At 41.0% G+C, this 26,557-nt stretch overlaps 1 protein-coding gene across 1 annotated transcript in view; it reads left to right on the top strand.

Annotated features, from left to right (window-relative positions):
- megf11 (multiple EGF-like-domains 11) overlaps positions 1-26,557 on the top strand; it is a 69,111-nt gene that overhangs the window by 1,516 nt on the left and 41,038 nt on the right. Inside the window, exons 3-4 of the mRNA XM_061676916.1 lie at positions 1,424-1,524; positions 9,901-9,993. Of these exons, the coding sequence (XP_061532900.1) occupies positions 1,464-1,524; positions 9,901-9,993 (154 nt within the window). The 5' untranslated portion in view covers positions 1,424-1,463. The remainder of the gene's footprint in view (positions 1-1,423; positions 1,525-9,900; positions 9,994-26,557) is intronic.

Raw genomic sequence — 26,557 nt, 5'->3', positions numbered from 1 at the left:
TTAAAAAATAAATTCGGAACCTAAGGTTCCACTGTATCGCAAATTCTTTTACGCACATCAAAGCAAAAAATCGGCTGGAGGCTGGCTCGTATCTCAAAAAACCATTACGTCTGTTTAAGGCACCACTGTATGTTTGTTTGTTAGCAAGCTTTTTCCTGCTTCATATGGAAAAGTGCTACTATGAATCTGGGGTGGGTGATTTCATTGATGACAGAAACAACAATTTAACAGGTTTTCCTTCAGCATGCAACAACAGGCTGTTGTTTTGCCTTTCAACAGGTATCTGTCCCACTATTTACTGTTTTACTCCATCAAAATGACAACAAATCTAAGACGCGCATAATTCAATACAAAAATAAGTGCTGAAATAAAAAAATATTATTTTTCATCACCTGTGCGTATACGTACTGTAATTGCAGTCCAAGCAAAGTGACTTTCAGCAATTAATGTCCTTTATATGTAGCGGAATAATTCTCATTTTGAGTCGTTTAGACAGTAGGTGGCTGAGGTTGAAAAGTTGGCAACACACAATTTTACACTACCAGACACAGTTATTGTTGTTTCATGTCCCAACATAAATCCTATTTGGTTTCCCAAAATGTTTTGGCTCAAGACCCTCATAGGAAATTAGGTTCCTCCTTGGGACCCAAACTTACTATGATATATCATTTATTGGTAAAAAATCCGCATGTAGTGTACATCACCAGTCAAAGGTTTGGACACACTGTTTTCATGCTATTAAATGAAAATGTGTGTCTGCTTTACCTTTTGAAAAATACTAACTCATGATAAATAACCCAATTGATGTGAATCTGTTGCAACAAGCATGAATGGGGGGGAAATCAATTTTCCCCAAAAATGTCTTCCCGTTTGATCAATAAAATACCTTACAGCGTTTTATTCTGACAACTGGCAAACCAAATAAAACATGGGGACCTGAAATGCTGTTTTAGAAGATATCCGACCCAAAGTAATTGAAGTGAAAGGCCAATTGACGATTGTTAATTTGTCCTAGTTAGAGCAAGATTCTTGTTGTTGTTGTTTTAATCCATCCATCCATCCATCCATTTTCTGAGCCGCTTCTCCTCACTCGGGTCGCGGGCGTGCTGGAGCCTATCCCAGCTGTCATCGGGCAGGAGGCGGGGTACACCCTGAACTGGTTGCCAGCCAATCGCAGTGTTTTAATCCAAGAGAGTTAAAGTAGTTAATTTTTTGTTCAATGTTGGCTCTCTACTCCGATACTGTGGACACTGCGTGCAGCCGCTGGCTTCGGGGAGACGCCATGCTTCACTGGCTCCTTCACTCCTTTCTCCTTTAACAATAAATCAAAGCAAAACATTTCCGTGTTTGTCTTCCTGCCCCTCGGGAGCGGTCCCACATACTGTACATCGCATATCCGTCTCACCATGTCTTGTTTCCTCAGGATCAGCTATAAAACAGCTTACCGGCGGGGAGTGAGGACCATGTATAGGCGCCGCTCACAGTGTTGTCCTGGTTACTTTGAGAGTGGAGACTTATGCGTTCGTGAGTATACTTTTTTCCTTTTTCAGGTTGTCATCCAAGCGAGTGATTCTCAACTGCTGTCACCTTCGGAGCCACTTTTATAGACGTTAAGAACAATAAAGAAAATGTGTCGTTCAAAACTAGCCTTTGGAAACATATGGGTATCTTATTTTTAATGTTCAAAGTGCCTATCGGAGCACCTGATTTAGAACCTGCGGATGAACTTCACAACAAAAATGAATATGCTGTGGATATAAAAAGTCGACACACCCCTGTTCAAATGCCAGGTTTTGTGATAATACAAACGAGACAATGATGAAACATTTCAAAACCTTTTCCGCCACTCTGACCTATAACCTGTACCGTTTTGACAGAGGACGTAAATATGAAATAAGAATGTGGTTGCACAAGTGTGCACACCCTTTTATAACTAGGGATGTGGCTGTGCTCAGAATTACAAACTTATGTTAAATGGTAGTCATCACACACCTGGCACCATTTAAAGTGGCTCTGATTAACCCCAAATAAGGTTCTGATGTTCTAGTAGGCTTTTCCTGGCATTTATTAAGGTTTTGTTCCAGAACTGACTGTTATGTGTAACCTTTCAGACTGTAATTCCCTCCCCCTTGACGAAGGCCCTAGTTCCAGCTGAAGAAAAACAGCCCTAAAGCTTAATGCTGCCACCAACACGCTTCATGAGCAGAGTTGTGTTTGCGCCAAACATACCTTTTGGATCGATGCCTAAAAAGTTCAACCTTGTTTTCAATGGACCATACCATAGCACACTTTTTTTGGAAGAGTTCAAGTGAGCTTTTGCAAAAGGTAGCAGGGCCTAGATGTTTTTAATTTTCTTTATTAGATAAGGCTTCCCTTTTTTCCATCCTGCTGCATGGCCCAGACATATGAAGAAGCAGAGGGGAGATTGTTGTCACATGTACTTAAATGCCAGTACTTGCCAGAAATTCCTGCAGCTCCTTCAGTGTTGCTGTCAGCCTCTTGGCAGGCTCCATGCGCAGTTTTCTCCTTTTCTCCTGTAGGGGGTAATGTCACGGTTGTGCCATATTTTCTCTACTTGTTGATGACTGTCTTCACTGTATTCCAAGGTACATTTAATGCCAAGGAAATTATTTTCTACCCTTCTCCTGATGCCTTTAAACAATGAGATCCCGGTGATGCTGGAGAAGCTCTCTGTGGACCATTGTAAGATGTGACTGCAAAAAATGTCAGGAAAAGCGTACAAGAATCGCTTAACTTTATTTGGGGATTAATTACAGGCACTTTAAATAACGGGAAGTGTGTCCTTACTCCCATTTAACCTGATCTTGAATTTGATTGGTGAACTCTGAACACAACCACATCCCCACTTATAAGAGTGTGCAACTGCATTATCTCAGTTGTTTGTTTTTACTTTACTTACTCGAGATTATTTCTTTTAAATTGAGTTTAAAAAAAAAACAAAAAAATTAATATCACAAAAACCTGGCACCTGATAAGTGGTGTGTAGACTTTTTATATACACTGTAGTAAAATGACAATTGCATAAAACATGGCCACCAGTGTGGTACAGAGGCATAAAGAATATGACTGTGCAGTAACACAACTCGACTAATAATGTTTCTGATGTATGCCTGTCAAAATAATGTTGTTTTCCATATTAAAGTCTGACTTTGGCTGGCATGTCAAATATTTAACTGTACAGGGTGTCCTCAGTTTACGATGGAGGTCCGTTTCTACGGCGGAAATCGGAACATGCTGTAGTCTTCCACTGACACTGTTAACAAAGTAGTAAAGTCATAATAACTGTAAATATTTGTATGAAAAACTGTTGTAGGCCATAAATATAAAACAATGCAATGAAAAACAGTAACTACGGCGTCATCATAGCGTGCCTTCTTGTGCCTCATGTCCACATTCTGCACAAACTAGTTAATTCGTAACCTCAAAACTTCATATGCCGGTAAAAAAAGGATCCCCTGTAATTTTTTTTTTTTACCACCTGTCCATGACTCACTCATAATGGGTCCACAACCCCTTTTTGGGTCCCTACCCACCACTTGGGAATCAGTTCTAAGCTTTGGAAGTAGAGGATTAAACATAGGATGACTTGCAGATAATCAGCCTCCCAGGCAAGCACATCCGCCCATGGGCTGATGCTTTACTATACACAGCCAAGAACACTTCATCAGTACCTCCTCTGTTAGCGAGCCGCCATCCGTGTGGCTTTACTCCGCTTTAGATGACTGGGCCTGATTTAACACGCAGGCATACCGTTTTACACTGCGGACCGCTCTCTGTATACTCTTCCAGCTAAATTAGTTTAACTGAAGCTCTATAACAATGAGAAAACGTAACGGCCCAAGTCGGTCCTGGTGGCAGACAGAGGAGGGGCCATTAAAAGCAATCGGTTTAAAAAGCAGAAGCCGTGGAAATGAGCCTGAAGCAGGATGCTGAAAATAGTCCTTAACTGATTATTCTCACATTAGACAAACACAAATATAATAGTTTGATTTTTTATTTATTTATTTCAACCTGAACTTGACTCATAAAAGTGTGTCTCGACAATGTTGTTTTCAATGGAAAAACACGACAGCAGTGGTTCTCAAACTTTGTTCCGGGGACCCCTGGGGTTCTGCGAGCCATATCACTGCTTTTGCAACGTATAAATGTGCACCATGTCTTTGGCAATGCTTATTGTGATCGACTTTGTGATTACCTCTGGCTCCTTTCTTGTCATATGGGAAACAATGTGAAAATGTTCCTGCTAATATGTGCTTGCTGGTGGGAATTAAAGTTGTGAGTTGCTCTTTCCAAAAAAAAAACAGTCACTATCCCAACAACCCAGCAGATTAAATGGATGGATGGTTCAAATGTACACACCAAGTGTTGTTGTCTGGCAAAATTTTCAGTACTGTTTTAGCTAAAGTACGCCAAGCTATCAACTATTCCAGGTCACTAAGTGAAACAGTCTCAGTTTTATTTCCGCTTGTCGCACACACTTAGGCGATAAGAGATGTCTGTTTTTGTTTTTGATAGCCACTTTGTCTTCATGTCTTGTCTTTGCTACTGCATCTACAGTTTCTCTTTACAGTATTACGCTATAATAACTTTTTAGCCCTCATTTTAGCACATCTAAGGAGATATACAAATTTATAACACAGCTGATATTAACTTATTAGGGCTATACAGGAAAGAAAAAAATTAATGAAAACGAACTGGTCTTTCCGTTTCAAGCCTGGCTTATCCTCCCAAGCTTGACCTTCAGTATGGTGAAAAACTGATCATGTAATTGAAAACGAGCTGCACGCTCCCGGTTGCAACGTTTGGTTTGTAAAGGCCTATTGTTTGCGCTGCGATCTGTACTTATTTCTACTCACTAAACCTATATCCTCTGTTTTTGTGGATATTCTTTCCAGACAATGTTCTTCTTCACTTGGGAAGAAATTGAAATCTCAATCTAGTATTTGCCAGACCTTTTGCACTCCACGTGAGACTTAGTTTTCGCTTGTCCTTGTTTTAGCTTTCCTGCTCTCAGGGTGGCACAGCCCCTGGAAGCAGGCCAGCAAAAAGGCTATCCGCCTGTACGATCGTCAGGGGGTCTTAAGGAGTGAGTCGCAGTTTGCTCAATAATGTATTCATTAACCAGTTGACCGGCAATAAAGTTATGTATTCATTGAATACTTTTTCAGGGTGTTAACCAGGGGAATCTGCAAGCCTGGGTGGCGCATTTCACGAGTAGTTAGGTTTTATTTTGATTTGATGTCAAGCTAAGAGGAAGAATGCCCCCCCGCCTCCACTTTGGGACTCCAGGCACCGAGGGGCCGATTGGGCAGTTTTGATTTCTGCTGTCTTTGCAAACTGTTTCAACCCTTTTAATCCTAGCACTCTCACTTCCAGGATTAAGAGATTTGTACTCCCCGTGCCGTTTTGCATGCAGCGACAAAAGGGGGGCATTATAGCGTGGATCGACCCAAAATGAACTCAATTTGTCTACTCGAGGACACTTTGTTGGGTGTATGCAAAATAGCAGCTTTTGTTTTGTTTTATCGTAGCCTTCCCATTCTGATACTGAATAAATAAAACTGTTTGTATTTGAAATACGTGACTACCCAAATCAGTGATTCCCAACCAATGTGCCGACCGAAGTTATCCAATTTCACTTAATTGGCCAGAAAGGTATTTATGTACTACCAATAATCCATCCATATCATGCCATCAATGTATAGTTACAGGTAGAGCAATGACATGCTCCTTCACTCGATGGCGGAAGTCACAATCTGTTATATCTGGTTACTGTTAATACAGTATATTATTAATAATACAGTACTGCAAAAATAAATAATAAACAACTGCAGCAAATGAGAGACATTTGTCTTAGGCTGTGATGGATTTCAATGAACTTAATTTACCAAAACAATTCAAAATGAAAGCAATTTCAAAGCATCGCTGACACCAAGTCAGCCAGCTAGCAATCTTTGAGTATGTTACCATTCTGTTTGTGTGTAATTCGAGTTTAAGGTTCACCACTGCAGCGCTTCATGAATGCAGTGAGTGACCTTTGATCTGTCAGAACCCTTTCCATACCTTAATCATAAACTCGCCCGTGCAGAGGCTGTGAAGAACTCATTTAATGTCTAATAAGGCCGATGGTGATAGTTGTAGAGGAGCAAGTGTGAGGCGCTCACTAATAATATCACTTGGTATCCACGCAGGCCGACGGACTCTTTGGCTGTGTCTTTGTAAACAGGCAACATGGCTCCCGCCTGTCCACTGCTACGTGATACCAGCCCTCTCACATGTCTTTTGGTTGCTGAATTAAACAGATTTTGTGAGAAGTTTGAGACAGTAACACAACATGTTTCATTTTGGAGAGATGATGAGTTTTTCTTCACCAGAACAGATTTCTGTGCCTTTGATATCTTTTTCATCCTGACTGTTGCCTTTTATTCATCCTTCAAAGACAAAGTTTTTGAAATAGAATCATCCCCTCCCTAGATAGAAAGTTTGGACGGAGTATGTTTGATATGTGCTCTCGTAGATTGATTTCACCATAGAAGCCATCGCAATATTTCACTTCACTTTTGCAGACACAAAGTAAAGCACTTCTTCAATAGCACAAACACAATTGTGTGCATGGCCCTTGCGCAGTTGCACTCAAAATGATTCAAAGCCCATTGCAATTCATATTCCTTTGTCAAAGTTACAAACAGTACTTACAATGAAACACTATTTCCAGCTCAACTTGGGGGTGAACCGATTAGCCTAGCCGATGAGTCGATTTTACTACTCTGCGTTGACGATGAAAGCGTCAGGACCTCTGAACTATAATGCTCCATGGAATAGCAAAATATCCAGCACAGTTTTCAAACGTGCGCGGGTCCAAGACTATGAAAATAAGATGCTAAATAGCTTCAGCTATGCTGATCGGCACCAGTCTTTCATGATTCACATCTCAGCTGTACCTTGGAACTTGCTGTGACGAACAAGGGAAGCGGCGCAAACTGAAGCGCCATCTTCGTCGCGAAAACATGATTTCCAATGATGGTCGGACATCAACTGTGTGCTCACAAGAACTTTAGTCATCATAGAAGTTGTGTGGTCCTACACCCACCAACATGACAACATTGAAACCCACAATGACGTCAGCGTATACGGCCATCGTACGCTACAAGCATGTTGAAAATTTTTTACCAAAAATGAGATTAACTACAATAAAAGCACAAGTGAAATAACAGAGAAAACGAGAAATGCTGAATCGTTTCTAGCCTGGTTATGATGTACCGTCTTATAACGCGCTATGTTAAGAAACACAAAATGAGACTGGCCGACTCGTCAAAGAGAAAAACCTCAAAAACATAAAAACACAGCACTAGCAATATCTTTTTGTCATTAATTTGGAAAGAGAAAAAGATAGTGGTTTGACCATGTAAGACTATACAGTAGCTCTTATTAACGTAGAGCTGCATATTCACCAATTAGTTCCATTGTTAACTGCTCTGATAACACCTCTTGCATAATGAGCAAGATTAGCCTTTTATCGAGATGGAAGACTCAATTTTCAGATTTCTCAGAAATGAGTTTTGCGGCGTGATTCATGAATTTCAATTAAAATGAAAAGACCTACTCCTGTTTGATTATGCCGTCCCTTTTTTGGGGACTACCATTCAGATCTCTAGATGAAGTGTGCACTTCATCTTTTCTCCCTGGGCTAAACTTCATTTCCATGTTTCTTTTTTGTGACACGTTTGCATTTCCCCTCCTGGTCGCTGATCAGAATTTGCTGATTGAAACAAAATCAAATCAGCTCATTGTGGTGACATTGAATTCGTCTCCTCATTTTGAACACTCTGCATATCGTGGCCTCATTGATTACAGGTAGTCGATCTTGCAAATTCATCAGCACAAACGCTGGACAGGCTCCTCTTTTATTTCTTTTTTCCCCCCTGCTTCATTATAATTAGACACTTTCCTTGCCAGATTTCTGATGCTCAGAAATCTGCCCTGCATTATCTTTCAATCTCTGGTTTACCGTTTTTGCCTCTGGAGCATTTCTGTGATTAGCAGCGGCTTGTGGCCGTTTGGGATTCTCCCTCTTCCTCTCTTTTCCGGCCTCATCTCTCTTGCTGGCAGCGGATCCTAATCGAAGGCGGATTGAGTGATAATCTATTGTTGTACAGTTCAGGCATGCTGCCAGCTCCTGCTGACCTCTCCGTCTGCGGGATGGGATCCATGATATCACACACAGAGCTGGTAAAATCAACTCAAAGCTTAGTGGGCCGTCCCGTTGTCTTATTCCAAGCCATGATATAAGGGCGGAAAACAAAAAAAGCAGAATTTGGACGCTGTACGCGTCACGTGTGGGGAGTAGCTGGACCCAAGAGCAGGCGAAGGCAGATGTAAAATGACGAACAGTTTGAGGAAAGGTTACGGAGGTGGTCCTGGATGTGTTGGCAGGCAGTGGACAGAACAGGAGACACAAACGTTAACAAGGGAACAAGTGGCTTACTTGAGTACGGTGGGCCGTGGTACCGCTAGGAGAGGCTGCAATACTTAGGCGAGGATTTCCGGGAACAGGCAAGGCTTATATACATCGGTGGTGATGAGGCTGATTGAAGACAGGTGCTGAAAACAGAGAGGGGAGGGCGGAGAGAGAGGACACACAGTGCCCTCCCGGCTCCGATAATGGAACTGCAGGGCAGTATATGACAGTACGATCAGGATCAGGAATCTGTTTGTTTTGCTGCCCTTGGCTGTATCATTCCACCACAGGACAAGTGCATGAACTGCTGATTCCCATCACGCTTGCTTTCTTTCCCCAAGATAAGCGAATGTTTGTCTTAACCCAGCAAGCCTCATGACCTTGTCTTCTAATTTTGCTGTTTCATGCTAAGTGCCCATCTTTGCGATGGATTTTATTTTGTTCCATAAAACACCAACAAAAATGGCAAAACGTCTACCCCGCGGATCGTTCCAAGCTCCCTGAACACACTTACAGGAATACAAATAGGTCGGCTACTGTGTTGGTCGGCTACTGTGTTGCTCAATAAGAATGATCAAGACAACACGCACACACACACACACACACTTAGTAAACATCGCAGTGCTCGGCCTCGCTGTATTCAAGAATGAGTACATGACCAAGCACTGGCTGATCAAATTAGAGAGGATTTACAGCTCGCTCTGTCATGCCTCCGCCTGCTTCTAACAGCTCGATCTGGGAAGTAAAACTATGTGATAAACTGAGATGTTGATGAAGTCCCCTCTCTCTGGAGAAATTGTTTAGTCTGCTGTCAAATAATGTAGATAGATGTTGAATATGAGTGTTTAACAGCTATTTCCCCACCTTGATACTTACATTGTGGGCTGTTTATAAGATCAGACAATCTTAATATTAGCCCTCATTACACACATGTACAGTGCTGCTTTTGTATTACCTTTTCAACATTGTATGTATGTATGTATGGCGTATGCAGAGCAGTGGTTCTCAAACGTTTCATACACACATATATTTACCCATTGCCAATCTTTAAAAGTTTGACATGCGTAGTAGCTCCTGTTCAATGCGATAGATAGGACAAAGGCGATATTCTCCTTTGCTCGTGTAAAAAGTCAAAGATGGACAAAATTCAAATCTTTTTCTTATACGGGATCTCTGTGTAAAAGAGACATTTTGATATATGATTAAATAGGATGATCTTGATGTCTCACATCAAAATGATGTCTGAAAAAATGGTATTTGGTATTGGTGCTTTCATTATATGGGTTATTATGGTGTTGTAATGCTGTTTTACACTTGTGCATGTGCTTAACACACTGTTAACCTACACTGGTGCTGACACACGTGTGTGTGTGTGTGTGTGTGTGTGTGTGTGTGTGTGTGTGCGCACATGTGTGTTACAGCTCTGTGCACAGAAGAGTGCATCCACGGCCGCTGCGTGTCTCCTGATACCTGCCAGTGTGAGCCAGGATGGGGTGGACTAGACTGCTCCAGTGGTGAGTGCCTCTGGCCCCCTCTCCCCACAGTCATTATTAGTTACTTACTCATTTATGCCTAAATGGCTTTCACAGCCTTTTAGTTTAGAAGCATTTGCCTCAGTGTACACCTACCGCAAAGCTACTTAGCTTTGTATCCTTTCTTCTTTGCAAACACAGCCAATGGAGCAGGTAAGTCCCAATGAATTCATTTTCATTTGCTGAAAGTGGAAGTGATATGCTTGATGACTCTAACGGATGGATGGATGGCTGCAACCCCCAGTGTCTCACGAGCTCTCTGTTATGATCTTAATCGTGATTAGACTGGTGCCTGTCCCTTGTGGCTGTGCAATGATAAATCAATGCCTAGCTCTAACAAGCCATAACGTCGGCCTTTCGATTTAGTGGGTTTTTAACACAGTTTGCAAAACAGCAAACATATAGGAAGGTGGAGTCAGGCTCATCTGCTGTACAATCAGATAAATCCCAGATTATCACTGATGCCACACAGGAGAAAAAAACCATAATCTATAAACTCCCCTGTTGTAATCCGGTCATGCCTTGAGAGATGAGTTTAATTTGTGCTGTGACTATGCTCGTAACTCAAAACACTCATCTGAAATTTTCTTCCCCCACTGAAATGAATGGCAATACCATCAGCTCCAACCTCCCCCCAAAAGGGGGGAAAAAGCTCTCTATAGTATCGTACGTTATAAAAACATATCATAATAACGTAGTTGAATTGAATGCAGAGTATTGAGCAGTTCATGCATCGTGATGAATTCATTGCGGCTCCTGATGGTGTGTGCAACTTAGCCACCGGGCAGCAGTCTAATACAGTCATGCAGACAAACAAGGTGGTCCACTCACCTACTGTAAGTGACTCAGTAATCTGCAGTGATATTAGTCTACTGTAGGGTTTCAGTTTAAACTGGCCAATCACATACTGCATAACACAATCTAATGAGATCCAATACGAGAACTGTATCAAAATAAGCGATTGAGGTATTAATGTGGGCTCATGTTATTGTGTTTATAGTTTGTACTCACCATTATAAAAACATCTCAGTATGAGAGCACGTTATGTGCTATTACGTTGCAAACTTTATGAACAAAAGCCAGACCACACTGCCAACTAGTGTCCCAGTGGTGTAACTGCAGAGCAGCCCTGCCTCCCAAGAACTAAAGTATAAACCCACACGACACATTCTCAGTACACAACAATAAATCAACCTGTCAGAATAAAGAATGAGAAATTATATCAGTAGTGTTAGTGTATGGATCTATGAATTTTCATTAGCAAGAAAGCCATTCCCTGATTAGCAGATGTGTGTAAATCACCTGCTCCTGCGTCATTGCAGACTTGCGGTGGGTTCAGTGGCCGCCACTCAGCCCCCCCACACACACACACACACGCACGGGCGAGGCTGCAACAAGGGAGTGCAGTGCGTGAGGCTATACGGGGGTCCCCCAGGAGACTCGTGTCCCACTCTTGATTGGTTAAAGGTGCAGCCGTGTGTGCAGGTGCTTTGCTAATCCAGTTTATTAAGAGACTTGAGCATTGAGACAGAGGCATTATTCATAACTTTGGATTTCCATCGCAGGCGCCATTCCAGGCTTTTCATTTACTGGCTTTCATCTGTTGAAAATGCGGAATGGCTGCCAATTCTCAAATTAAATCTGCCCTCCTTTTTGTAGTGTAAATGGCCTGTCTTGCTTTTTCTGCATACTTTGCCCTGTGAAATATACAGTGGGGGATATGAGTGATATCAGCTTCCATGTAAGTGTATGGCTCTCACAGGCCACAAAGCACACAGTGGCATAGTTGCCGTACAACACTGTCGTGTTCATTTCATTACGTTTGAGGACGGGTATTTAAACTCATATAAAAGCCAGTTCCCTGATTTGACTGCTGGGGAGAGGACACAATGTGTGGTGGTTCACATAGTGAGGAATGTGTGAATGTGATTAAGAAGCATGTCACCCAGGCTTGGAGATGAAGTGGGATGTTTAACGGCCTAAAGCTAAAGTGACAGTCTTCCAGCGAGTGATTTGGCTCCCAATCAAAGGCTTGGACCTGGTTTGTGGAGCAGCACCTGGCAGGAAACTGTTTTGTATATGTGTCAGGTGGTGAGAGGAAAGACTCAAACTGTTTGTTGGGGCAGCAAAGTGAAGGCGATAAGCTACGGGAAATTCACAAAGTTGTCTCGCGGCGGAAGATATCGACTCTTTTTCTTTCCCGCCTTGTGGGATCCACCCGCTGATGCCAGAAAATATTTCCTCCTCTCCCTGGTCTTGAATCAAGAGTCCCACTGGGACCAGAGCTGCCCCGTGGCCTGTATGGAGTCCCAAGGGATTTCTTCCACAAGAACACTGTAAAAAACTGTATAGAGAAGGACACAACAGAATGTTTCTTGTTGACTGTCACCATTCTGAGTTTAGTTTTGAGTTCTCCTGAGAAATGAATTAATGATTAATTGTTACTGCTGGTTTGTGTGTCGTGTTTGTGCTCTTGAACATGCTCTTCTATCATTTTGTGTTTCTACTCTTAGTTCACAGTGCATAACATTAAAAAGAATTTTTATGTTTTGATTCTTGTCTACAAAGCTTGAGCTTTCTATTGTTTTGACGTCTTCTGTTTTTATGCAAAAATGTACTTTTGTCTTGTTGCTCAACAGCTGTATTTGCTTTGACATTTAAACTGTGGCAGTGAAAAAATACTTCAAGACAATATAGGGATCAATAATACAGGGACACTGCTCAGTGATGCCGTGAGAGATCTTCAGGGGGGCAGTGGAAAATCATTCAATTCCACAGAATTTGTCTGAAAATTATTATTTATGAATTCAAATGTATATCTTTGTTTCTCTATCTATGCCAGTGAAGAACAATGACGAGTAGAACAATCAAATGGTCTTCCATTAGATGGCAGAAGCTATCATAAACCTGTGTATCCATCTCTTGCCATTCATACAACAGAATAAATCTTGGATTCTATATTCTGTAGCAGCTTTGTGTTCAATTGGGCCCAGATGTCAGTTTTGACGAGCACATCATTACTTCAGTAGTTACACTTTTTGTGACATTTTTGTCTGGTGGTTTGCTGTGAGATTGTTCTTATGCAAAATAGGTGCCTTTGCTCTATTAAGGTTGGGAAAACACTGCAAAATCTGTCGGTGGAAGTCCTCTTATGGATTCAGTTGCTTGTCTTTAGTCGTTAACGTTGACTGTTGTCAATTAGAGTGTGACAATTTTGTAGTTGTAGTTTGCAACATTGATGGAGCCTCTAAAATTGGAAATCAAATAATTCTGGTAGTGATCTTGTGCTGTAGTATTGGGTATTAATTTGATTAAAACTACATAGATAGTTTTGCGGCTTTACATCCAATAATTAACCAGTAAGAATTCTGTCAATTGTGCACAATCGATTGTTGTGTTGTGCTACTTGCCTGCAACCGTGCTATGACACAACTTCTCCAGACAGCATTATTCTGCTCAATGCAACACTGGCATTGAAACAGGAGTTCAGAACATTCAGAGAGCACTCCTCCCATCGCTATAAGAAATGATTACAAAAATAATGATAATACAATCCATTAATTGAACAATAGTTTTTCCCCATAGTGGAGCAAGGAATTTTGGTCAAATGCCCTTATTCCTGAGAGTCAGTAAAAAGAAGTAGAACAGAATAAGCCCACCACACAGTTTATGAAATCAAATGCGGTTGTCAGCTATGGTGCATGTGGTAACATATTCCTCCCCAATCGTCTCCAAACGGGACAAGTGTGGGTGCAACACACGTTTAACTGGTGACTGCGTCACAGGCTGCGGGGCTACTTGCTTAGGTTATTGTCGAAAAAATAAATTTAAAAAAAGAGTGATTCCAAATACTAATTTGGAATAATATGAGTGTTGGTTTAAATAGATGTTGACCGCAGGTATGACGAGATAAAGTTAGAGTGATGTATTGTTATATCTTCCCGACTTCCGCAGCCTGGGTTCAGTTGCCACTCACTGACGGTGTGGATGGTTGTCTGTCTCCATAAGTGCCCAGTGATTGATTGGCAACCAATACAAGGTGTAATCCGCCTGTAAGATCCAGCTCCCAATAACCCTGAACAGGATAAAATAAGACATAGAAAATGAATGGATGGAAAGATCCTCTCAACATTAGTGTATTAGTGTACCTAATTATTCATCCATTAATTCTCCATTCAGTCATCTCCAGTGCATTTTTATAATACATATGAATGCGCTAATAAATATAACACCAATAAACCACCAAATTGATTTACCTAATTAAACTAACCACTCAGTTAAAAGTATTTCAGACACTGAAAGTGCCACTTAATTTTTTTTAAATTTATAACCAGTATTTGAATCTCATACCTAGATCTTTTTATGTTCCAAAAGGTTATGGCCATTGAGAGTGTATTTGATAATCATAACAGCAAATAAAAAGCTATTACATTCCTCATGAGACAAGCATGTCATAAGACACATTTACTGACAACTATAACTGTTTATAGTGTACCAGTTAGGGCAGGATCTCCATGCTGCATGTTTTTTTTTTGTATTTCACTTTCGTTTAGTGTGTTATTTCTCCAGGGAGTAGTAGTATATCCAAAGCTCTTTGTAGAGAGCAGTTACAACTCTTGGTGAGGTGATGCGTGTGTGTGATTGGGTGTATGCCCATATATCTATGCATCCTAGGAGTAAACGGTTGAAACATTCACATTTAAAGTGATCAGTGACATTTTGCGTCATATGTGAAGTGAGTTAAAGCAGTTGTTTCTGTAGATTGTTTTTTTTTGGCCCAGAGCGCACATTGACTCTCCGCTCTGCTCCGGAGAGTTTTGTGCTATCCCATTAAACAGGATTTATAGCACTCATGAGCTCACTACTCCATTACCTTTGGGAGAAGGCCCACAACGTGTGTGTATATTTGAGCGTGTGTGTTTTTATACATGGGAGGGGGCGGGGACATGGCATTTACTTTGTGTCGACGGTCAGCACGATAAAATCATTTAGCGGCATCGCATTCTGATGGCCGCTGTCGCACTGATGTTTGTCATTATCCAGTAAGAGAGCGTCTGAGATTCTGCATAGATGGCCTGATTTAAGGACATTAAAAAGCCTTATCTGCTGCCCTTAAGAGAAGGTCAGTGCAACTAAACTAGCAGAAATGCCATGATAACAATTTAGAGAGACACAGTGTCTCCTGAATTCTAATGCAGAACAAAGCACATTTTTGCAGTCTGAAGTCACATTTGGTTTTGCTCCATTGACATATTTTGGACGTTTGTCTCAGCAGACATTGCCTCATTATTGTCTTTGATGGGCTGCTTACACAAACACATACAGTATATGCTCCACCTTATTGGCATTACAGCAGTGGCGGGAGGTGAGTTTCAGACCTGGGCCTTCAGTGACCTAATCCACCTCTTCATAACACCATCACGTCGCACAATAATGTACAAAAACGCTGTATGACTGTGTGGCATGAAAGAAGAGACAGAGGCATTTTGCATATTTGAGGATGAATACCATTCTTACAAAGAATGGTATCTTATCTTCCAATATATCACCTCCAAACAACTCCAGAACTCTCTATAGGTTGTAGTGTATCCACGACAATTTAGCAGTTCACAATCAATATTTAGCCAATAACATGACAAAAACATAAAAACTTTAATTAAAATAAATCATACTCAAAGGAGATGTTGATACAGATGCAGCAGACCTCCTTTCTTTTCTCCTGCCCGTCTGTGTAAGCTAGCTGTTGTGCTCATACATGTTGCTCTGAAAGGGCCCCAAAAATCATTTCCCCAGTTGAAACAAGCCAGGCAGCAACTATTTTGGTGGACGTATCGTCACAAAGTCAAGTTTTCCTTGAAAAGTGCACCTGGAAAATGTATTTGGGATTATGTCAGCTATTGTCCTCCTCAGTAAATCAGTCTCACGCGCATCCAATCAGAGGGGTAAACAGACTATTTAGCCGAACCAATCAGAGAACGGAAAATTACCGACAGTACTCTGAGCCTTCGCGAAGGCGCAGAGTGGTGAATCTAAAATCTGCGCATTATACACGGGAAATTACAGTACATTCAATATATATTACAATAATTATTATAATGGCTAATTATATAACAATAATAATTAATTAGTACGTTTATTAAGTTGTAATTGGAGGTCAGTGCTTTTGATAGTGTTTAAGCTAGGAGACAAGACTCTCACTCCACACCACTGCCACGCAGTATATTGCGATGATGTTCATGTTTAGCTTGGAGTGCTTTCTCGTAGCTGCACCGAATCTTCTTGTCTTCTGCGTCCTTAAGGTTGTCTAGTCATCAGCGTCCATCTCTTTAAATCGGAACAGTGTCTTGCCATAACGCGATGCAGGTTTATAACTTTTCGGACGGCTCAAGCGTCATGACAGACATACATAATACATAAAACACATGAGCATTTCACAACATTAGAGAAACTCGATAATAGCTGCCGGGCAAAACATTGTTTTTTTCTTTCAGTCTTGGTGCTTATTAAAGTGCTCTCAGGCACACAATTGTAAATTGGGACCACTCTGGTCAATATCAGCGCATACACTATGAAACAGAACAAGTCGCGTGCGCCCAAAGATCTACTGTATTTATTTCCCTTTGTGCATCATTGTAAAACAACATAAACACCAATCTACTAATGCTACCACAGCAACTACTACTACTACTACAAATGATCAGTAATCATTGTGTTTTTATTATTTATACTCAAATATTTTACCTTTTTTTTTTCATGGTGGCAAACAATGGTTAGCACATCCACCTCCAAGTTCTGAGATTCGGGGTTTGAATCCAGGCTTTTATGAGCTGTGTAGAGTTTACATGTTCTCCCCATGCTTGCATTGGTTTTCTTCGTGTACTCCACCTTCCTCCAACATTCTAAAAACCATGTTTCTTAGGTTAATTGAAGACTCTTAATTTTCCCCATGTGTGCATATGAGTGTGAACGCTTGTTCATATATATGTGCCCTGTGATTGGCTGGTGACCAGTTAAGGATCATGTACCCTATCTTTCGCCCAAAGTGAGCTGAGATAGACTCCAGCTGACCCGCGGCCCTAGTGAGGATAAACGGCATAGAATATGAATGGGTGGACGTTCTTATGTATTATTTTACCTTTAGTAAAATACAGTAGGTTCTCAGATGGGAATTTTAGTTGTTCGCGCCGATCTTTGTGTCTATATTTTATGTCAGTCTAGTTATTTCAACTAATTAGGAGCCATTTTTCCAGGCTCATTTTTTTAAAAATGACTCATTAACTAAATCATTACAGATGGTACTCTACAATTCTATATTTTAAGAGAAGGAAATGAGTCTGTTTTTCAATTGACAAAAATGTTTTTGTTGTTCTCGTTCAAATCCAATTGTCACGTGTGTCTGCAGGGTAAGAAGCTGTAACATCAAATCAAGTTCCATCTGGATGTGATCCAGATTGCGCATTTGGCAGCAATTTACTTAACCATGGAAAATCTTCTTGAACACAGGCACTGATATGGCTGCTCAGGTTCTCACTTAGTGAGCACTTGTGTTAATAGCCTGCCTTACCCTGAGAACTGAAGACAAATGCAAAGTCTTGTGTAGGTTTTTTTTTCACACTTTGTCAGGTTATGAGAGAGTCTCTTGGGAATCTCCTACGTTTAGCCCATTCGTACGGTCCTGGTTCTCTGGTGGCTGTGTTGGTGTGACCTTGCTTTATTCTGCATTTGGGGAATATTGGCAGTCCTTCTCGGATCCTCTTGCGCCCCTGCAATGTCCTGATGTTTAACCCTGCACTTCATCGCAGTGGTGCAGTGATTACAGGCCATCCTGAGGAACATCGATTGTCTTTCTCCTCCTAGGCAAGCCCCGCACAATGCTGACGAATGAACTCGTGGCCCTGCCAAGTCCAATTAACTGTCAGTCCAGCATCGACGGGCTCTTCCGTTTGTTGAGAGTGAAGAAAAACAAACTTTTAATCAAATTTGCCTCCAGGCCCCAGGGTATTTGGAGTGGTAGTTTGCATTCTGCAGTGCGCTCAGGCCGCCTACATTCAGGCCACCCGCTTAGGTAGTTCTGTTGCATGTTGTGGGCCCGAGATAGCATGTTACCCTGCACCTTTTCCATTATCTCTGACTGACAAATTATCCACCATCTTAATCATGTTCAGCCACGAAGTAGGGTAACAAAATACGGAATGTATTAATTCATATTTGCATTACTTAACATACAGTGCAGTGCTTGGCTCTGTTACACAGAATTTAATTGCTGCATTGTTTATATTCGGTGGGAGTGAACCGCATTCTTTGCACAAGCACAGAATGCATGTCATTGTTTTGAATACCAATAAAACCATTGACTGGTTGATCAGTAAAAGCCAGGTTACAATCTTGCACAACAGTTTTGTTGTTGTTGTTTGTTTCAAAGTATTAACATCTCCACACATCCCCTTTGTTAATTCCACCAAGGTTGCGATAAACAACTGTGCTCTGCTCTCCTGTGATTAGAGTAATGCAGACATTACAAGCCCCGAAATTCAATTCAATTGTTTGCTTTTGCCACACAGAGGGAAGGAAAAAGACTATCTACGATCTACTTTGGGCATTCCAACTCTATTTTCCAAATAGGCAATCTGAGTAATGAAGGTGAAACACACAAAAGTAATGGAACAGCTGTCCCATTCCGCATTAAAAAAATGTATTTGGTCCCCATCTTTGCGACTAAAAATGCTTTTGAGAAGACTGCAAGATTTTGGAGTGTGTCTGTGAGACTTTTGTGAAGATTTGAGAGAGTCTAGCTCACAGTCTCTGTTGTATTGTTAAAAAGTTGTTTGAAGGGGTTGAGATCAGGGCTGTTCTACATGGAACTCATCCAAGCAGGCATCTGTGAGCCTTGCACGTCTAGAATAGAAAGGAGCCTTAGCTAACCGTTTTCCCAGCGTTTGAAGCAAAGCACTTCTGTCTTAATACTTTTGTCTAAGTCATAAAGGTGACTCCCCTGAGATATTTGCACGTACAATATGAGCAGCTGTAGTCACAGTGGGAGCTTACCACGTCCTGTTGTCTGCGTGCAATTAATGGAGACTTTTTATTGGATAAAAGTGATGACTTTCCACTTCAGCTAAAATCAAGAAGCCCCCGTCTTAGGTCTTTATATTGTGTTGCTATTGCCGCATCCCCCCGTCCCGTCCCCTCCAACCAGACAGCACAAAAAGACGTTTAAGGTCTGTGGATCAATATCACAAGCGCTCGCATGGACTCTCAAACAAGATTCCACATGGATTTGTTTTTTTTACATTGTCTCCTTGTTTAGTTTAATCAAAGGTGACCAGTGATTACATGTATTGATGTGTTGTTTTAGTATTTTAGACACTCTTCGTCCAATGCTAGTAATCAATCATAATTGAAGGTTCATGCTGACAGCTGCTGGAACGTGTTTTTCCCAGATGACTCAATTCATTTGTTTGAGGCTTCTTTAATCTAACTACAGTATGTTTTCAATCTCTCGCTCTCTCTCTCTCTCTCTCCCTCTCTCTCTCTCTCCCTCTCCCCCGCATGCACAAACATAAAGCTCCATAAGTTTACTTCACTTTGACTTTGAGACTGGAGGAAGAATTATTCATGGGCTACGTGAGTTTCAGAACGAGGAAGAACAACACTGCTTTCAGGGTCAGCGGTTCATTTGACATGAACAACAGGAGTTCCTCATATTTTGGTGAGGAAAAGTCTCAAAAGAATCCATTTTATCCTGGAGAATGATTGTAAAACGAAAAAAAAATTAGATCTTTTTCTGTTTCTGTCATTTTGTATGATTTATCTATCTAGCTATCTTAGTCCATCCCTGTAGCATGCTGAATTGTGTTCATTTTCATTTCTATTTTAAGGGATGCTTGTTAGAACACCACCCATCCATCCATCCATCCATCCATTTTCTGAGCCAAATTATACATATACACTTCCACACTCAACCTCATGTCAACCTCACGGATGCCAACAAAACATCCTTATCATTTCACTTTTCTCACACGATGTAATTTGGCACTTGTGGTGCCCAGGCAATTTATGACTTTATAATGATCATTTGCATAATGTGATAACATTAAAAAGCAATTATCCCTTAATTTCTGTGAGCCCATGTCCCGGTGTTGTTTAGATTAATTTAGTAGGTATCGGGGCGCTCCAGCTAATTTGCGCGTGTGCTCTGTGAGGGACATGTCCATAACCTGGCACATGGCAGGTACATTTAATGGTTTGGGTAAGAAGAAAAACATTTGCTCGCTAACATAAGGGAAAACAATGTCACTGACCACTGACCTCAATGTATGTTTGGACACATTCTGTGATTATGCCAGTCCATTGGGCTTTCACGTAATTGTGAGAGACAAATATGAACAAAAAAATTAAGGGCAAAACAACTGTTTCCTCTGAGATGTTTGCTTCAGCAGTTGAGCTTCAATAATTACAACAGTAAATACAAGGCCCTCTGTAGAGTACTTAGTCATTGACCTCATATTCGAACCAACGGACAGGACTCCAGCATTTGCATTGTGGGACAGAGGGGTGAAATCCCACAATCATTCAAAATGCTGAAAGTATAAATAAATAGCTGGATGTTAATTTATTAGAGCACTGATCTGGCCCAAGGATGAGCGATTAACAATTTGTGATTTGAAGCACCGTTTGTTTGTCTGGTTGCCTGTTTGTTAGTTAGTCATTCTTTGACTGATGTACGGGACTCTACCATTAGCATCCTCGCTCAGGGGTGAAATCGCATAGTGGCTCAAAATGGCGAAATTCACGTATTTAGCCAGATCCTTACCAACATTTAAAAACCCTGAAAAGTGATCTCAGTGATTTGTTTCTCAACATATTAGACATGTTTGAAGATAATTGCTCAAAACGTGAAATGACTGAGAACTATGTGTGTGGCGAGGTCGGATTTGAACCCGGGTCCTCAGAAAGTGTGAGGCAGATGTGCTAACGAGCCATCCACCGTGCCGCGTAACAATAAAGTCCATCCATCCATTTTCTGAGCCGCTTCTCCTCACTAGGGTCGCGGGCGTGCTGGAGCCTATCCCAGCTGTCGTTGGGCTGGAGGCGGGGTACACCCTGAACTGGTTGCCAGCCAATCGCAGGGCACATAGAAACAAACAACCATGTTCAATGAATTGACTCTACAATGATCCAGACGGTTCGATGCGAGCTGTTCAAATATGAATGAAATAGGTCTGATAGCTGTCTGCCTGCACCTCAATCAAATTCACCAAAACCTCGTTAGAACAGTGGTCTACTTTGCACAAAAAGTTAGACAAGGTCTGAGCAGGTGTAAGTTTAGACCGACTTTCAATCACCAAAATTGTCACTTGTGCCGGACAGATGTCAAAGAACATGCCCGCGTTGCGTCGGTGTCTACGCCCATCTTGGTGCAGACCGGTCTGCCTAATATGCCAACATGCGCAGCAAGCCTTGTGCTTACACGAAAATCTATTTTTGGGCTCCGACGCAGTTCCGCAGTCCATGAAAATAAACCCCATAACACTCAACTGTTTTTCACCTTTTCAGTTTTCATGATTTTTGGGCATGGGGATTTTATATACTTTCCATTTTTTTCATTTAAATTTGGCACGGTTGTTAACAAGACTCTTCTCTGTGGTGGGTCAAATTTAGAATACATTTATTTTCACTTTACAAGGAGTTGAAGAGGTTCTTCTTCAGTACATGTCCCAACAAGGTTTTGTGGAAAACAGTAGAAAGAAAAAATGGCCCACCGTATGCACTTTGTTTTACAAATCATCTCATGACGCTGATGGGGGTGCTCCTATTGACATTCTATGAATGAACATCAGTCTCTGCGCTTTGACCGGGCCCCTTCTCATTGACTGCTAATGCCCCGTGGCACAGTTGGCTCCATGCTAATTAGAATTGATAATTGAGAAACAGGAAATCAATATGTGTAAAGTGGGAGTGGTAAGAGTTGGTTTTATCGGGTTGACGTTTTATTTATTTATTTATTTATTTGAGTGGTGCATGGTGCAGCACAAACATGACTTTGTTTATTGGACTGCAGTAACTGTGTATTGGTGTGCCCTTTGGAGATAAACCATTATCCCCCTCTTAAGGCTTTTTGCTTGTTGTTGTATGAAAAGAAAGCAAAAGGTCTCTGCAGGACTAGGTGAGTTATTAAAGAAATAGAAAAGTGTGACAGTTTTAACAAAATGATGATGACGATCTGTGGCTGACTTTGTGAGTCTTTTCACACTCTGCTTGTGTTGCACCAGAAAAACAGCATGAATGTTGTTGTTTTTTAATTTGAAATACCATTAAGTTGTTTGAAATTAATCGGAAATGTGTCGTCCCACGTGAGTGAAGTTATTTAGTCATCACTTAGTACGATTCAGATAATCGACTGTCACATCTTGTTTCTACCGTTCCACGTGCAAGGTGCTTTCAAAGAGGGAGGTCGCGCGTTTGGACAAAACAGTCTGAGCAATTTGTCTTTGACGCGTCTTCTCCTTGTTGTTGACTTGGCCCCGTGCTCATCAGTCCTCAGGGGGCAAGGAAATGCACAGGGCCTCAGAGAAGATGAATTAAGGCAGGATAAATAACACGCACAACAACAGAAGCTGCGGCAGTCTGCTTCTCCAATCTAGCGGAACCAGCCCTATGACTATTGGCAGCTTTTTATGTATGCTTTGGAAATCCATTTATCAGGCTAATAGCAAGCGACGTGTCCACACTGTAGTTTTGTTCTGTTTCCCTATTGCGGCTAATATCAAAACCAATGAATGCGGAATTTGTAATCATCACTCGTATTTGAATGCTTCACGCACAACACACGGTGCATGTGATGAAAAACTTATATTTATGTAAACAATGCTAGATCTATGACTGCTTTTAATAATTTGAAAAAAATAAATGCTATTTTTTGACAAATCCCCAAAGCAACCTTTAGAATAAGTGTTTTTTAACGTGCGGTCCACTCAGGGAACATAAAATTGTGATTGCTCTTATTGTTGCAGTGGTGCTTGTGTGCTAGTGTCCACTTGGGCATAAAAAGAGAATTGTAGGTCACTTTGACTCTTATGTAACAGTTTAAAGACATATTTCAATGTAGTCCAGAAATTAAAATATCAGGTTAAAATCAATTTCATTAATTGGTTAAATTTCAAGTTAATTATTAAGGTTTCCCCCCCCTTTTTTTTTTTTTTTTTTTTTTTTTAAATATTCAACACATCTGAGAGGATTTGGCACCAAAATGTTTAACCACTTTACGCCATGCACAGTGCTGCTGTTCATATTCACAAGTGTCCAAACATTGGGCCTGATTGAAGTTTTGACATGAAAGGTTCTTTGGAAAGAAATGTAAGTTCTTAAACTTTAGCCTGAACTACTTTATTTAAACTTAAGTCATTATACTGATGAAGATATACTGGTGATAGTATTTTAAATCATATAATATTAAACAACTTTCGAATCACAGACGTTCCAATAAGCATACATTTTTCAAATGTGTGTGTAAGTAACGTAAAGTTTTCTTCGGAAAACATACATTAGTGGATGCCACACTCTTCTTGAATATCACATAGGTGGGACGTGAGAATGGTAGGAACTAAATCAACAAGCTTGTTTGTTTTTCTATAGCTGCTGCGCCACTCGCCTGAAGTGAAGGCTCCAAGCACTTTTTAACCCACATCGGTTAGTGTTGTAGTTGTTTATTTTGTATGTTTAAATCCCTTTACAGATACATGCAAAGTGATGCTACATACAGTAGAACCAGTGGGATCGTACAAATGTGCCCCATTCAAATCATTCAAATATCCTTAAATGCCCTCTCTTCAGGGCTTGATTAGTAGAGAGGGGGAGATCCTACCTCAAAAATACTCCCTATCCACTGATAATAGCTATTTAATAGGACAGTTAAATTAACCTGATGTTCCATTTGGGTTTCCCAAAGAGGAATAAATAACTACAGCAAATAAAACATGAAACAGATAGCAGGATAGCCTGTGCAGGATCTGCAGCTATTACAGCCATAAATGTAACAAAAGTGAGATAAATGTATGACTTAACACAATAATCTTCACTTTCCCTGTCTTACCAGTCCCGATGACTCACTTTATTAGGCTGCATGATTGATTTCATGTGCTGTGATGAATGGATGAATGTAGAACTTTATTGAATGTCCCTGCCGCGTTACAAATAGCTCATTGTCGAAGGTGTGCATATTGCGGTGTCAGCTGAATTGCAAGCAGAATTGTATCATTCTTCCTATAAAAAAAGATTAATGTGAAATATTTGAACGTGGAAAGCCGGCCTCACCATGTTAAAGTCATTGTGACTCTTCATAGAGCAGTAAATATAGACACTCGTCGACACCGTAAAGACAATAAAAGCCTTTTGACTCCTGGAGGTCGCCGTTTATACACTACACGGTGTGTATCTGGGGCATGGGCTATGGCTATTGCTTAAAACTGGCTCTCGATCTTGGGGGGCACTTATTAAGTGAAGTCCCACTGTTAAGTAACAGTGAGGTGGCTGTGCAGAACAGCTTGCTCACAGACACATTTTCAGAGGGAAAAAACCAAAATCATACAAGCCATGACAAAGTCAGTTTTCCAGAATACATTGGAACCTCAATTTCGTATGCCCTAGTTTTCATATATTTCAGGTTTCATCTAAATTTTGTCCCAGGTTTTGTACATACTTTTGACAGGATGCTATGCCGATATTGCCCCAACTTGTCTGTCTATGGCCGAGCAGTCTGGGAGGCTTGTTATTAAATTGAGTTGTTAATACAAGCTTGCATTGTGGAATATGCCTTGCCGTCTGTTGAACCCGTTGTACACAATATGACAAAATTCCAAGTGTCAGCCATTTGCTAAAGAAGGCAAGAGAGTCAAGAGTCTTGAATAAATGTAAAAGTGATGTCAAATGATCATTTATCCGCATGATTAGTTGATTTCTTTCACTGTTTTTGCATGTAAAGCCATAGTTTTTTTTTTTTTTTTTTTTTTTTTTTTGGGGGGGGGGGTGGGGGGATGTATATTTTTTTGTTAATTTTGGTGCCTGGGATGGATTTATTGGATTTATATTATTTCCTCTGGGGATTATTGCTTTGGATTTTGGGCATTTCGGTTTTAGTCAGACTTTCTGAAATGGATTAATTACGAAAACCGAGGTTCCACTGTATGGCCGGCAAAGTTGCAAGCGCCCCTTTGCAGCAACCTTGCCGAGAACTTTTGCATACAATCTGCTTTTAAAGAGTTTGACTCATCCATTTTGAAACTAAGCTTTGAGAGGCTTCTGGCCACTTTCTGCGATACCTCCTTATTATAAAATGTCAATCAGTGTGTGCCAGGAGGCCATGCTCAGGAGAACTTGTGAGCAAAGTCAGCTGCTGGAAGTTGTTTGTTCTTAATCCCAGTGCAGCCGGTCACTCATCACGCCAACTCTTGAGCGCACTTCAAAGCTCGGCACCAGCGCCACGGCTTTCTTTGCTAGTGTGTTGGACGTCAGCTTCAAAAGTTTGCCATTGGCTCCTTCCTCACAATGCAATCCGTTTTGTTCCAGCCAAGGAAATTATACCCAGCACCTTGGGATTGTTCTTCTCCCCTGTATGTGAGGTTATCCACATCCTTACTCTTTTACAATGTAAGCTCTGAGAATCCAAGGCGGCTTGCGTAAGTGTCCGCTCGTTCGGTAGCCTGACCCGGGTCGGTACAGTTAATGGGTCGAATTGTGAGCCTTGCTGGTTTCAGACGCACCGAGAGACCTGGGGCAAATCGTCACGTCACTCAATATAGCCGTGCGGATGTCCTCAGGCTCGTGTCCTCTTCGTTTGCCTGCAGCACATCACTTCTGACTTCTAAATGACAGTTAACTGCTGTCAATGCAGGCGAAGTGAGAGGCGCCTGAGCGAAGTTGGATAATGGGCTTTGCTCTGTGTGTGCTGAGGCTTCCAACTGCAAGCCACAGACAGTTTACAACTTCAAATGGTCACACTGCTTGAGCTCAAAATGCAATTGTATATGATCACCTACGAGTTTTTGAGAGATGCTCATGTAATGCACTCTAAAGTGGAGTCTAGAAACTGAAGTTGACAATCCGTCTGATGATTAAAATGCGTTTGTATGAGGGGGTGCTGTTGATCCAAGGGAGCCATTGGATCCTGAAAAGTGAAACTCAAATGCCAAAATGTTCGCCAATTAACCTACACAGTGTTTTCATACGGTATTCAAAAACAAAACAAATCTGCATCAATAAATTGTAATAAATCCAATCAAATCTGTGCACTGTGACTGTGATTGTAGGCTGTGCCGTGCATGCCAAATCAACATTTGGTGCTATAACTCCATATAAGGCTGTTTTATGCAATAATGCAACAACAATAGCAATAGCAACAATGGCAAATTGTAATAATTATAATGAGAATAATAATAATAATAATAATATGTGGCTTGTTTTTGCAATGTGGGACAGAATTGGTGAAAATTATGAATAAAAATTCATAATTTGAGGTTTAGCTTTACATCAGATGTATTGACAAAAAATG

The sequence above is a fragment of the Phycodurus eques genome, chromosome 5 (assembly GCF_024500275.1).
Source record: "Phycodurus eques isolate BA_2022a chromosome 5, UOR_Pequ_1.1, whole genome shotgun sequence".
Classification (NCBI taxonomy): Eukaryota; Metazoa; Chordata; class Actinopteri; order Syngnathiformes; family Syngnathidae; genus Phycodurus; species Phycodurus eques.
Note: the sequence above shows the minus strand (reverse complement) of the source record. Positions and strands in the feature narration are given on the sequence as shown.